Here is a 12,180-nt window from a genome sequence, read left to right as displayed (position 1 = left end):
AGCCTCGAAGTTAACTAGTTACTGAATCAAAACCATATCATATTACTGAACCACCCAGATACTCAGGAAGAATGTCCAGATGATCATCCGATCGAAAAAGTACCGCCATCCACCGTTTCCGGCGGAGTTCTCGGGACGTCACCTCCTGGCCGCGTTCCATGGATCCTCCCCCCTTCTTCCTTCTCTTCATCCACCGGACAAGGGTGTGACGATGTTCATGGAAAATTCCATGAATGTGTCCAGCCTCTACACTTCATTGGTGTGACCATTTCTTTTTTTTTTTGTTATTTGTGTGTCTGTGTGTGTGTCCGTCCTTCAGCATTTCCCTTCGCCCCGGGCGGAATCGGGGTACAAAGTGGGAACACAAACGATTTGTACAAGTCGGACGTTCCCCACCTCGTCTGCACTCTGCAGTCATGGACAAGCTACGTTAGTGAGAGGCTAGGTTGGCATTAGCATCGACCTCCTACATTGCTGGATAGTGCAAGGTCTTGGATGGGTTGCAGAGTCTGTCTGTCTGTCTGTCTTAATTAATGCAGTGTCTTTCTCCTCTCTGCCGACCGAACCAGGCGGGATTATCAATTAATAATCCTCAGTACACTTACGGTGTATATCTTGGAAGAATCGAAGAACCAGAATTGAGAGTCAGTACCTTTGAACCTCCCAGACAGATGATTGGCACTTTTCCGCTCGAGGAGACAATAAAGTTTCGCAAGACCCAAGGCGAGCATCAGCAGGATCAACGAGGGCTGCGTGAAACGGATTCGATTCTGCGGGGTAACTCGAAGGAAAAAGGTGGGGAGTCCATCTTTCTTCGTCGTCCTGCGAGACGTCCATTCTCTAGGGACCGGCAAGGAAGAGTCAAGAGAATAGGAAGAGAAAAAAAATGAAAAAATATTACTGCGTACTCCCTGCGTCGTGCATGGGTCCCATTCCCTCATGCAGCGACTGGAAATGATCGATCGTTTACTTTGAATGGTCAGTAGTTATCAGTATGGAGAATTGGAGTCAACTTCTGTGTCCACTGTACACAGTACACCGAGTACGTATGAACATCCAAATAGCCTGCATCTGAATCAGACAAACCACCTCCTCAAGACCAAAACACATGAAATTCCAAAGAGAGCGGAAATCCCTACCTCTACAGTCCCTCCTAGAGGAACCAAATCCAACCCATTCATCATCATCATACCATCTATCTCATCCTTCCCCACAGAATCCCCATCCGTCCGCAGACCCGCATCACATCGCATCGCATCGGCATCGGCACCGTCAATCCTTACCTCGTCGGACGGGACGATGAGGCCATGATCGGCTCTCTCATTGCGGAGAGAGAGACATGCACCGTACGGAGTCGACCATCCCATCGAATACCGACCTCCTACCTAAGACCCAGTCTTTGGCGAGAGATCCGTCGAGAATATTGGACGGGTTCAACCTGGAAACTGGAACTGGAACTGCACTTGCCCGTTGTTCCGGTCTCTGAAATGTTGCGTCGTGGTTGGTTGAAACGAGCCGGGAATTCATCATCTGACAATGCGGGATGAGAATCTTTGGTCTGGTCTGGTTTTGCCGTCCGGGGAACGGCTCTTTTGTTTTAGACTTGGCTGGAAGGACAGAATAATATGTAGAACTAACTACCTGAGGTACGGTGTAGAACAATTTCGGTCCTCCTCCACAGCACATGTAAAACCATCATGATAACTCAAAGAAATCAAAACAAGATAAGAAAAATCTTAACGCCCCAGTCCACTCCAGCCTAGACTCTTCCTTCTCCAAGTCCGTGGTTTAGTTAGCATCACCTGGTCGACCAGATTCGTGCTTGGATCCCGAACGTGGCTTCCACTCGGAGATCTCACGACCCTCCTTCTCTTTGCTTCCTGGCTTTCCGCTCTCCGCGTTTCCAGATGCCTTTTCTGGTCTTAGGGATTTGATGGTTTGGCTGATTCTAGATGATTGATCGAGTGGGATCTAATCCTAATATGATCATGATATAAACCCCTTGATTCTGGCATCCTTTCGGTCAATAAAGACCGGTACTTATAATTAACTAGAGCAATGTGTGAGTCAAAGCTATATCAACGGCTTATTATAACTGCATAATAAGTTCCACTATGTCATTGGAAGATACCCCAGACGGATAACTGTTTACCTCGTGTAGGCATACCTACGGTGTAGTAGCCAAATATGGCATTCCCGGGTCTAGGCGTGACAAAAGTACCATTGACCAACTACCTTCTAACCTACCACTCTTACGACGTCCTATCCCGTTCTACATACAAGGATTAGTTAGTAGCTAGGTTTCAAAGAAGGTCAAGTCACCGACTCAGACGGTGTTTGGTTCAGGTTCTCTCGACCTGTCAACTGACATTTTGTCGCAGAGTCGAGCGTGGCGATTATCGGGTCGAGTTCCGAGGCAATTCGAAGCTGTTGGTCTGAATGGTCTGACTGCCAGGTCTAATTTGATTAGTTATTGATCCCTGCGATATTGCCGTTGATTGGGTTGTGTACAAGGGATGGATGTTGGGGTAGTTGAATTCTGTATATCCGATCTTCAAGATAACTTGATTAACATCGAACATTAATTCCATATGCATCAAATGGAGTATCGATTGTATTCACAGCTATAACTCCAAGTATTAAAACTATAATAATCTAGTGAATATCTCATAGTTATACGTGTATGGTAGAGCGCAATGGAGTATACCTACCATACACCCTACACCATCTCCTTTCCTCCTTCAAAACCCAGAGACCTCCACCATAGTAGAAAGTATACAACCATTAACAACCCAACATATATATACATATATAACATCGTATCCATCACACCATCAAGGATCTGCAAGCCTCACACAAGTAGGTAGACATCAGAACCTAACCCATGATCATGATCTCCAGTACTTTTTGAGCCACCACCACCACCTCCACTGAATCATAATGATGACAAAATCCAGGGATTAAGCAAACAATCAACTAGTTGAACTCAATTAATCGTTTCTAATGACATAACTTCGCATATATATATATATATACACCGTATAACTACAAATATGAAAATAAAAGATGATATGTTTGTTTATTTACCTGGGTTTGTTATCTATAGGTACTAATCTCGGAGGTCCTATAAATATATCCCAAATCGCCACAACGGCAAATCCAGTCGTCATCCAAAACAGATGCCACACACTATCTCCCCACCTCACTTTATATTGATTCTAAGCCTCAAAGAAGAAGAGAAAGAAGAATATCCTGATCATTATGTAAAAAAAAAAAGGCAATCATCACCCAATCGCATCATACCACAAGAAAATTGAACTGAACACAGGATCTTCCGATCTCTCGTACGAATCAAGTACACAATGTACACCGTAAACCTCGCCTTTCCCCATCTGCACCCCCTACATCATACCTTAGTCATAGGCGGTTTCAAGTTATGTTGCACAGACTATCTATCGGTCCACATAATCCTTGCAGGAGGGGGGGCTTAGACGATATCCATATCTATATCCATGACGACGAATCCCCTGTGCTGATTACATTAACGTACGCAGTGTACCCCGTACATATGGGCCGCTCAGAGAGATTCTAAGGGACAGAATATGTGAACTCAAATATAGCGGATTCGGGCTAAGATCTTCATGCATTCTGCATCTGCATCTGCATATGGATTCCTGTTGGATAGTAAACAGCGACCAAGTACTGCATCAACCATGCCAATAATGCTGAGAATTAACCTATATACCCAGCATCACCCATATGATGTCATCGTGACAACAATATATAATATCAAAATGGACCTATCGCATCATATCCAGTCATAATCAAAAGAACCAATACGAATTTGACGGCAAGAGCAAGCTGGCGTACTCCAGGCACCTGACGCAGTGTGATGAATAATGTCTGCAGCGATCTTTTCTGCAAGCATATCTTGAACCGTTAGAGAAGAACTCAAGTCCTGTACAATGGACTTACAAACGATGGATTGAGGATGCCCAGGACCCAGAACCGGCATAGAACTAGCGTCGACCACCCTCAGCCCTTGAACTCCAAACACCCTCGCCCGACTATCAATGACCGCCATATGGTCACTGGGAACTCCCATCTTGCAGGTACCGGCAGCGTGGAATACGGTCATCATGGTGTCGCGGACGACGTTGAGAATATCGCCGTCGGACTGATACTGCATCCCCGGGAAATACTCCTCTCCAACCACCAATGGAGCCATGACCGTGCTATGGAAAATGTCGCGAATTCTCTTGTATATTGTAATTGCCATCTGTTGGTCGGCTTCCGTCGACAGCCAATTTGGGTTAACGATGGGCAAGTCATCCGTATCGGCTGATATGATGGTGACATTTCCGCGCGATGTCGGCGCAACAAGCGCCCCGGCTATGGTAGCGTATTGTCTGCCACCCCCAGGTTGTAGTATCGGAATGGAGTAGTTACCAACATGTACTGGTACCGATATGTACTGCACTTCAAGTCAGCGGAAACATAACCGACCAGTCTGCGAGCCAAGGAACATGTTACCTCTATCTCCGGCCAGTCACTTGGAACCCAGGAAAGGTCTTTTTGGGCTTGGGGCGAGAGTGAAGACCGCAGCTGGTTTGGAAGCTTCTCAAAGGCCAGGTACTCAATACCCGGGTTAGTAAGTACACCCCGGTGAGAAGTTAAGTATTTGACGATTTGTTCAAGGAGATACCACATGTCGGTTGTGACCCTGGTGTAGGACTCCAATGCCACCTGGTATGTCGGCCCAAAAAAGACATGATCCCACATCTCCTGACCGACACCCGGGAGGTCAGCGATGATCTCGATTCCGTGCTCTTTAAGGGTATCGGCTGGCCCTACGCCTGAGACCATCAGGAGTTGAGGAGACTGGAAAGCACCGGCCGAGACCACGACCTCCCGATCAGCATTCAGAACATATCGCAGTCCCAAGGTTTTCACCTCGACCCCAGTAGCCCGTTTGTGAGCATCAAACAGGATTCTCCTTGCAATGGTTATCTTGTAGATAGTCAAAGTCCTGAGCTTCCACATTTGCAATAGAGAGGATTCGAAGAACGAAGACTCCGAGCTGCTCCTCGATTGATCGGACGGTCGGATAGTAAACGGCGTATATTGAGACCCTAGTAGCCAGCCGCTGTTGAAGCCTCGGGTTTCATTGACCCCCACTGCTTCCAGCCCGAGCTTCATCCAGCTAGGGAAAGATCCGGGGTGTGTAGGGTATGATACGTGAAGGGGTTGGCCATTCTTATCAAACGAGTCTGGATTGTACTGCAGAGAAGCGTTTGCAGGGCGATTGCGATTATCAGGAGGTGTGAACTTCACCGTCCGCTGGAAGAAGCGCAAGGTGTTCTCGAACGTGTAGCTCTGGTCATTGACGAGGTCGGCCCACAGTTGCATCGATCCTATACTCGGTCTAAGACCCCAGATATCAGCCTTGTCCCCGAGACCCACAGATCACATCAGACAAACCGTTGGTAAATCATCAAGTTGATTGCCGATCTGCAGACAAAATACACAAGAGCAAAGGTCAGCATAGTGAACACTCTGAAGAAGAAAACTGAACGCATACGATCCCCCCAAGCACTTCGCCCTCGCATAATGAATATCGCGCGAGTTCGCACCCGGGCTGCCTTCGACCACGAACCCCCAATCGATAGGTGTTTTGTAATCCGGATTGGACCCTGTGCCCAGGATTGCAGCTCCGGGGATCTTAGAAATAGGATATTGAGCTTCGTAAAACTCTCCAGCTTCCACTAGAGCGACGCGGAACCTCTGCTCGGCCAGACGGGCAGCCAACGTTATGCCTGCAGTGCCGCCACCAACCACAATATAATCGAACGTGGCATTGATCCCCGGTATGCCTTCCAGCGGCCTGATGGGTTGCCTTGCTGAACCTCCTTCAGCGAACCCTAGCAGTTGGAGAAGTAGGAGGATTAGCAGGGCCATCGAATGTCGGATAGAGGGGGTTGGCTGAGAGGACATCGTCGTTGTGGGAGATTAAACCAATTCAGAGATAGGAGTTGTCGTCTTAGAACTAAATCGACTCTAGAGAAGACGAGGTGACACGATAGATGAGCTGGTAAGGCATGAGTAGAAGATGCACGCCCAAACCAGAACAAGGAAAGCCCTTCCTTGCTCCCGTTTGAGAAGGTACAACACGCCGCTATCTGTTTGGAAGGATGAGTCAATTGGGAATATGGTTGATCAGGCATGCATTTGGATGCGTTTGGCTAAACGGATCAGTATGTGTTCCAATAGTGGAATGGAAATGTCCGTGGGTAGACATGAAGAAGACATGCGATTGTCGGAATCCTTACCCAAATTCAAACAGACGATATCTCTTTCTAGCCACCACCACAACAATGGGTCTGAGCGTCTGTTTGAAATGAGTAGTACTGTTAGCTCACAAAAGGCATCGCATTTACATGCTAGAAAAACATCGCCTAGCATCTCTTTGATCAGTACCTGTGAGTCCCACTAACAAACGCCGAACCCTCAACCTCCCTTATCTAGATGCCCACAGCTCTACCTTGCCCTTCGTCAACACCCTAACGCTCTGACCTTGAATTCGTTGAATAAAATCAGATTAAACTAAATCAAATCAAACCAAACCAAACCAAACCAGCCACCCCCTCGTCTACCACCCCGACATGGCAACTCCCTCACTATACTTCCGAACCTTCAAGGACTTCGACCACGACCCCAACGCCCTCATAACCGAGGAGTTCAACCGCCTGGCCAAACTCCGCCTATGGAAAGACGGCTCCCCGACCTGGAACAAGCAGTGGAACAGATTCGTCAATTTGGAGTACAACCGGCTGATCGGGAAGAGGGAGCTAACGACGCTCGACGAATGGAGGACGCTTTGCGAGCAACTCGGTCTAAAGGGCCCTTTCGCCTCCATAAAGAAATGCAAAAAGGTACGTTCTGTGTGTATCTGTGTGGGAGAAGGTCCTTGTCTCTTGCGTTGGGTTTGAAATGAAATGAAATGAAATGGGGTTGGGTATGATCGGATCTAGCTCACACGCATGCTGCATAGGCCATGAAAGGAATACATATCAACATTGTGGACTTTTTGGAAGCGCGGCAGATGGGAACCACGCCGCGGCGGTTTACCTCCAAGGAGGCTCTCTCGGAGTATACCCTGACCACGAGACGATTCTTCAACAGGAAGGTGGTCAAGGGGGATAAGATGCTGCGGGAGCTGTTGAAGAGCTGTAATTAGATGATGTTGATGTGTACGTGATGGGGTGCTTGATTATCTCTCGTACTGAGCAGCGCTGCGTGATGTTTTGCTTGCCTGGTTTCACAATACTAATTCATTAATTAATGCGTTGGTAAGCAAAAGTAGATTGAGCTGACAATGACTTAGCAGTAGATGACCATCGTGAACTTCGTCAACAATCCCATGCTGTATGTGGGCATCAAAATAAACATATTGACAGATGGATATTAAGGCCAGATGACCCGACGATTACTTATAGTACAGACAGATTTATATCACGTTCGCCTCACCGGATCACAGACCCTTCTTCTCGGATTCCAGACGCTCGCGCTCCACCACGTAGCCAACCGCGCGGGCAAGACCCTCGTCCACCGAGACGAGAGGGGTGTAGCCGAGGCGGAACTTGGCCTTGTCGGAGGAGTAGTAGCGGGTCATGCACGAGTAGCGGACAACCCTGCGGTTCAAACGGGGAGTCTTGCCGATAAGTCCCAGAACGGTCTCGGCGATAGCACCGATGGGACCCAGGAGAGCTTCGGGAAGCGCCCACACCTGATGGGGTTCAACAACCTTGCCGGCGAGCGCCCATGCAGCGCGAGTCATATCCCAGAAGTAGACCGGAGAGTCGTTGGTCACGTTGAATGCCTCTCCATCCACTCGCTCGTGGTCCAGCGGTTCAGACTGCCCGGCGTCATAGCGAGTCTTGGTGCCAAGCAAGCGCCACGCGGCCAGCATATGGGCGTACGCGATGTTGCCAACGTAGGTGAAGTCGAACAGGTTGTTGTTCTCGCCGAGCTGCATGCGCAGAACGGTGGGCGACGCCTTCGACGAATGTTCCAGGATTTTGTATGTGAACGTGGTATCCTTCTCACCGTAGATACCGGCCGGGCGAAGAGCACAAGTCAACATCGACGAGGGCGAAGTGCGGTTGTATTTCAGGACCTGTTCTTCTGCGTCCGCCTAAGAAAGTCAAACATCATTAGGGCATGTCTCAAACTCCATGACCAACGCGACCAACATACCTTCGTCTCCGAGTAGTACTCCAGCTGCTGCTTTCCCCTAATGTAAGGCCACTCCTCATTCACATTGATGAGATCGCTTTGCGTATCGTGCACCACAGAGCTCGAACTCGTGTAGACAAACGCGCGACATTTTCCACCCCACTCGCCATGAGCGCCGCCCGCGACCTCCAGCAGTGTCTGCGTGCCCTCGACATTCACCTTGCGCAAGAGCGGCTTGTTTCCCTCCAGAACATTGGGCGTAGCGGTATGGATAACCACGTCGGGCTTGACGGCGCGAAAGACGGACAGCATGGATTCGACCGACGTGATGTCTCCATCGTAGTAGTCGGCGCCGGGCAGTCGGTTGTTGGACGTTTTCAAATCGACGACGGACACCTTCGTGACGTATCTGGGGTAGCGATCTCCGAGGTTGGGGTACTCAAAGCGAGCGTCTCCTTGCGGCTTGGGGAGGGCGACGGAGGGATCGGTCTCTGAGGGGAATCCAAGCAGTTGATCGACAATGTGCCAGCCCAGAAACCCGCAGCCACCAACCACCAGGACCTTGCCCAATTCCATGGTAGGACGTTTAGTAGTAGACATAGCGGCGATATCAGGATGAAAGAATTCAAAGTAGGAGAAGAAAAGAAGGGGACAGGGTGGTTGGTTTAAGGGAGGGGAGGCAAGAAGGAGAGAGGGTGGATAAGAGTGAAGGGTCAAGGGAGACTTGTCAGTTGGTCTGGCACGAAAGTTTGGGGAGGAGAAAAGGAAAAGTCCGGGGCCAAAGAAGCTCGGACCCGTTTCCATTTCCACTTCCGTCTTCCGCCCCCGACTTTGATCTACGGAAAGCAGACTGTCGGCCATGGTACGGAGTATATGTAAAATTCCTTGTATCTTTTAACACTCTAGCCTAGTTAGAGAAGACTGGAAATCGCGAGAATAAATTTAGAACGAGTAGGATAAAAGGAAAATCTCATTTCTTCAACGCCTCTGCCACACTTGCGTTGCCTTCAATTTACTACCCACGTCGTAGGCAGACCCAAAGGAAACAAGAATGACAACAAATGTCATAAAAAAAAGAATAAACAAAGCACTGACTAAAATGTCAAGAGAAATTAAACTCCAGATATCTGTTTCCGCTAATGCAATATGCATAACTCATGTCTCCGATGAGCATCATATGAACCAAGAGCGTCAGGCCCATTATTCGACGCTCCTCTGAACCGATCTCCGCAACTGCCGATTGTACTGCTTCTTTTGGTCTGGGTTGCCCCAGAAAAGCCTGGTGGCTTCGGGATTCACAGTAGTTCGAGGGTCATAAGGTGGCGATTCTTCCTCCATGGCGGCGACAATGGCTTCGATGTGAAAGCGCATCTCATCGGATCGCTGAGGAGAGTAGCAAAGGACTCCGGATGGAGACACGCGAATATGGAAAAGCGATGTCTCCACGAGAACGCGAGGCTGCTCGTCGGGGAAACGCGGGCTTAAATAGATCTTGAACTTGAAAATCCCTCCGTCTAGTTGGGTCATGGGCCGACCGAAATAAATGAACTCCCAAAGGAATGGGTTACCGTTCACCAGACTCAGATCGATCGTGAAGTTCTTTTGGTTCTTGAAGTGCTCCACGATTTGTTCGTACTGGCGCTGCAGATTGACCGCAATGCCCAGTTCCTGCTTTCTAGCCTGGACTCCTTCTTCCACCCAGCGAAAGGTCTCCTCAAAGATCTTGTCCCTGACCTGACCCAGGCGTTTTTTAAGCTCCGGGTAGTTGAAGTGACCTTCCATTCCGTTTTTGTAACCCTCGAATGGCATGAGCTCGAACTTGCGTTGGGGTGGTGTTTCCGGGATAGCCTCGTCAATGGTTTGCATGTAGGACTCGAAATACCACAAGAACCGTTGTTTACGGAAATCGTCAAAGGTGATAATCTCATCATCGGCATAGAGATGCTGGTCCCCTTCGTCAGATGAGCTGAACGTGGTCTGAACTGCGTCATTTCGGACACACAGTGCCGACTCTAGTGGCTCGATAACTGCGATCCGGAGAGTTTCGTGACGAATCTTGCAAGCGACGCGGTCAGTATTACCAACGTTAACCGCTAGACAAAAACGGTTGATTTGTTACCTTGGCACAGTAAGACTTCATGCTGACTTTGTCTGATCTTGACGATCTATTCTCGTAGCCAGGTTCATTCTCATACGGGTTGTTTGACATTAGGCTCTGAATTGAGATCAAAATCGACTCTAAGCCCTGGGCAGACGACCATTGCTCCCCCCGCTGCCCCTGCCAGGTGCTGTAAAGCAAGTCAGCCGCCGGTTCGGTTCCCGCAATTAAAGAACACTGTTGGAAATTTACCCCAAAATGGACCTAGAATGTATGAGCGGGTGGGCGTTAGAGGCTGAGATGTCTGGAAGGTGGAACTCACAAGCAAACCTTGCCGCAGGCATAGATGTTAGGGTTGAAACGACATCGTCCCCCATTTGTCGTCATGGCTTGGACTTTTGGAGGCTTTGCGGGGTATTCTGGAGCATGTCACAGATCGGTGAGCTGAGATTGTCGCACAGAGATCCTCTTTCTCGGAGTCGCCTACCTCTACCGAATTTGATTTTGAACTATGTAACCCAGCAGTCAATATTGGATCAAGCGCTTAAGTATTGATTTGGAAGGTATGCAGGATGCGAAACCACAGGAATCAACAAAGAAATTATACCAACGTACCTCGAAGAACCCGAATTGGTAGGGGGTGCCCGGGGGGCCCAGGATAAGAGCTCGCACATCTCGGATATCAGAATCCTTGAATTTCACGGCGAGAGCTACGCCGCCCGAACAGAGGCAGAAGTCAGTTTATATGGCATGACCACCAAAGAAGTCCATCAAGAATCGACAACAAGCGTGGCTTACAAAGGTCGGCTTCTTGTTGGATTTGTTTGATTTCCTAGTACCCCGCGTTGACGGCGCTCGTTAGTTTTCAGGCGACTCCAAAGAACCACGGACCCGAAGATTGAGAGATGTGACGATTACCCTGGTGATGCGTAATGTTGCCTGATCCGACATATCGATGAGGGGGGGCTGCGCCAGTTGCTAGGTAAGTTGACAACAAGGGCAGGGTAGGTTGGGCGGCTAAGAAGTTGCTGTTGTTAGATGTATGAAGGACAGAGCGATGATGGCGATGGAAGGGCCAAAGTCCCCGAGGCTAGGGATGAACCAGACGCTTCCCACGTGTGGTCATGAACCAGAGGATGAGAAAAGTGGCTTGTGTGCAGCCGTCAGGGGTGGTTCGTACCTGATTTATGCTGGTTGATCCGAGGAAGAAGAGGAGGTGAGGTGAATCAGAGAGCCGCCGGGACAGAAGCTCCAAACAAACGGATGGATGCAGACAGGACAAACGCCAGGCGACTGGCGCCTTCCTATGAACTATAAATGAGATCTTCAGTCCAGTAGAGGTACATCTACCCTAGACTATGCATCATACCAGGGTATCCGCTGTCTTTGTCCGATCCCCTTTGATCACATTATCTTTTCTTTATTTATTTTCTGTTTTGTTGTAGGTACAAAACTACGGAGTGGGGGACTACATATCTTTGTAGGCGGCGCTTTCTTTCACATTTGGCGGCGTCAAACCACTTCAAGATCGGAGCAAGGGCGCACCGTGCATTGTCTTTGGCCAATCGAGCCGATCGAGGCGAGTGGTTAATTTGACGCCGTATCTAAGTTCTAAGGTCCGACCTTTCTTACTTACTGACGCTGTTCTCAAGGGACTTGGTCAAGTCGAGTGGAGACTAGCGCCTACGTAGGCGGCACTACCGCCGCTTACGGCGTAGTCGCCTTAGCGATGCACCCCCAGGACATCAATCTGTAAGGTGTACGCTCCGTAGCGACGAAAGACCGAATAACTACAATCAGGTTCTGTGTACCTTTAGGAGGGATTCCACCCTCAATCAGATCCCACC

The 12,180-nt window shown here is 49.1% G+C and overlaps 5 protein-coding genes across 5 annotated transcripts; 1 reads left to right on the top strand and 4 right to left on the bottom strand.

Annotated features, from left to right (window-relative positions):
* Positions 1–3,808: 3,808 nt before the first annotated feature.
* LDX57_007352 (uncharacterized protein) lies at positions 3,809–4,279 on the bottom strand (the record flags this gene model as incomplete). The annotated part of the gene is made up of 2 exons (XM_046089068.1): positions 3,809–3,930; positions 3,976–4,279. The coding sequence occupies 2 exons, from the start codon at positions 4,277–4,279 to the stop codon at positions 3,809–3,811; spliced, it is 426 nt and encodes a 141-aa protein (XP_045945038.1).
* A 113-nt stretch (positions 4,280–4,392) lies between these two features.
* On the bottom strand, positions 4,393–5,409 carry LDX57_007351 (uncharacterized protein; the record flags this gene model as incomplete). Its single annotated transcript, XM_046089067.1, has 1 exon — positions 4,393–5,409. The coding sequence occupies one exon, from the start codon at positions 5,407–5,409 to the stop codon at positions 4,393–4,395; it is 1,017 nt and encodes a 338-aa protein (XP_045945037.1).
* Positions 5,410–6,662: 1,253 nt separating this feature from the next.
* LDX57_007350 (uncharacterized protein) lies at positions 6,663–7,237 on the top strand (the record flags this gene model as incomplete). The annotated part of the gene is made up of 2 exons (XM_046089066.1): positions 6,663–6,932; positions 7,052–7,237. 2 exons carry the CDS (start codon positions 6,663–6,665, stop codon positions 7,235–7,237), a joined length of 456 nt encoding a protein of 151 aa, XP_045945036.1.
* Positions 7,238–7,531: 294 nt separating this feature from the next.
* On the bottom strand, positions 7,532–8,835 carry ERG26 (C-3 sterol dehydrogenase/C-4 decarboxylase; the record flags this gene model as incomplete). The annotated part of the gene is made up of 2 exons (XM_046089065.1): positions 7,532–8,194; positions 8,257–8,835. The coding sequence occupies 2 exons, from the start codon at positions 8,833–8,835 to the stop codon at positions 7,532–7,534; spliced, it is 1,242 nt and encodes a 413-aa protein (XP_045945035.1).
* Positions 8,836–9,435: 600 nt separating this feature from the next.
* On the bottom strand, positions 9,436–10,375 carry LDX57_007348 (ubiquitin-conjugating enzyme E2 variant; the record flags this gene model as incomplete). The annotated part of the gene is made up of 2 exons (XM_046089064.1): positions 9,436–10,290; positions 10,355–10,375. 2 exons carry the CDS (start codon positions 10,373–10,375, stop codon positions 9,436–9,438), a joined length of 876 nt encoding a protein of 291 aa, XP_045945034.1.
* Positions 10,376–12,180: the final 1,805 nt, after the last annotated feature.

The sequence above is a fragment of the Aspergillus melleus genome, assembly GCF_016097325.1.
Source record: "Aspergillus melleus strain CBS 546.65 chromosome Unknown contig4, whole genome shotgun sequence".
NCBI classification, from domain to species: domain Eukaryota; kingdom Fungi; phylum Ascomycota; class Eurotiomycetes; order Eurotiales; family Aspergillaceae; genus Aspergillus; species Aspergillus melleus.
The sequence above is the reverse complement of the archived record's forward strand: the minus strand, read 5'-3'. Positions and strand labels throughout refer to the sequence as shown.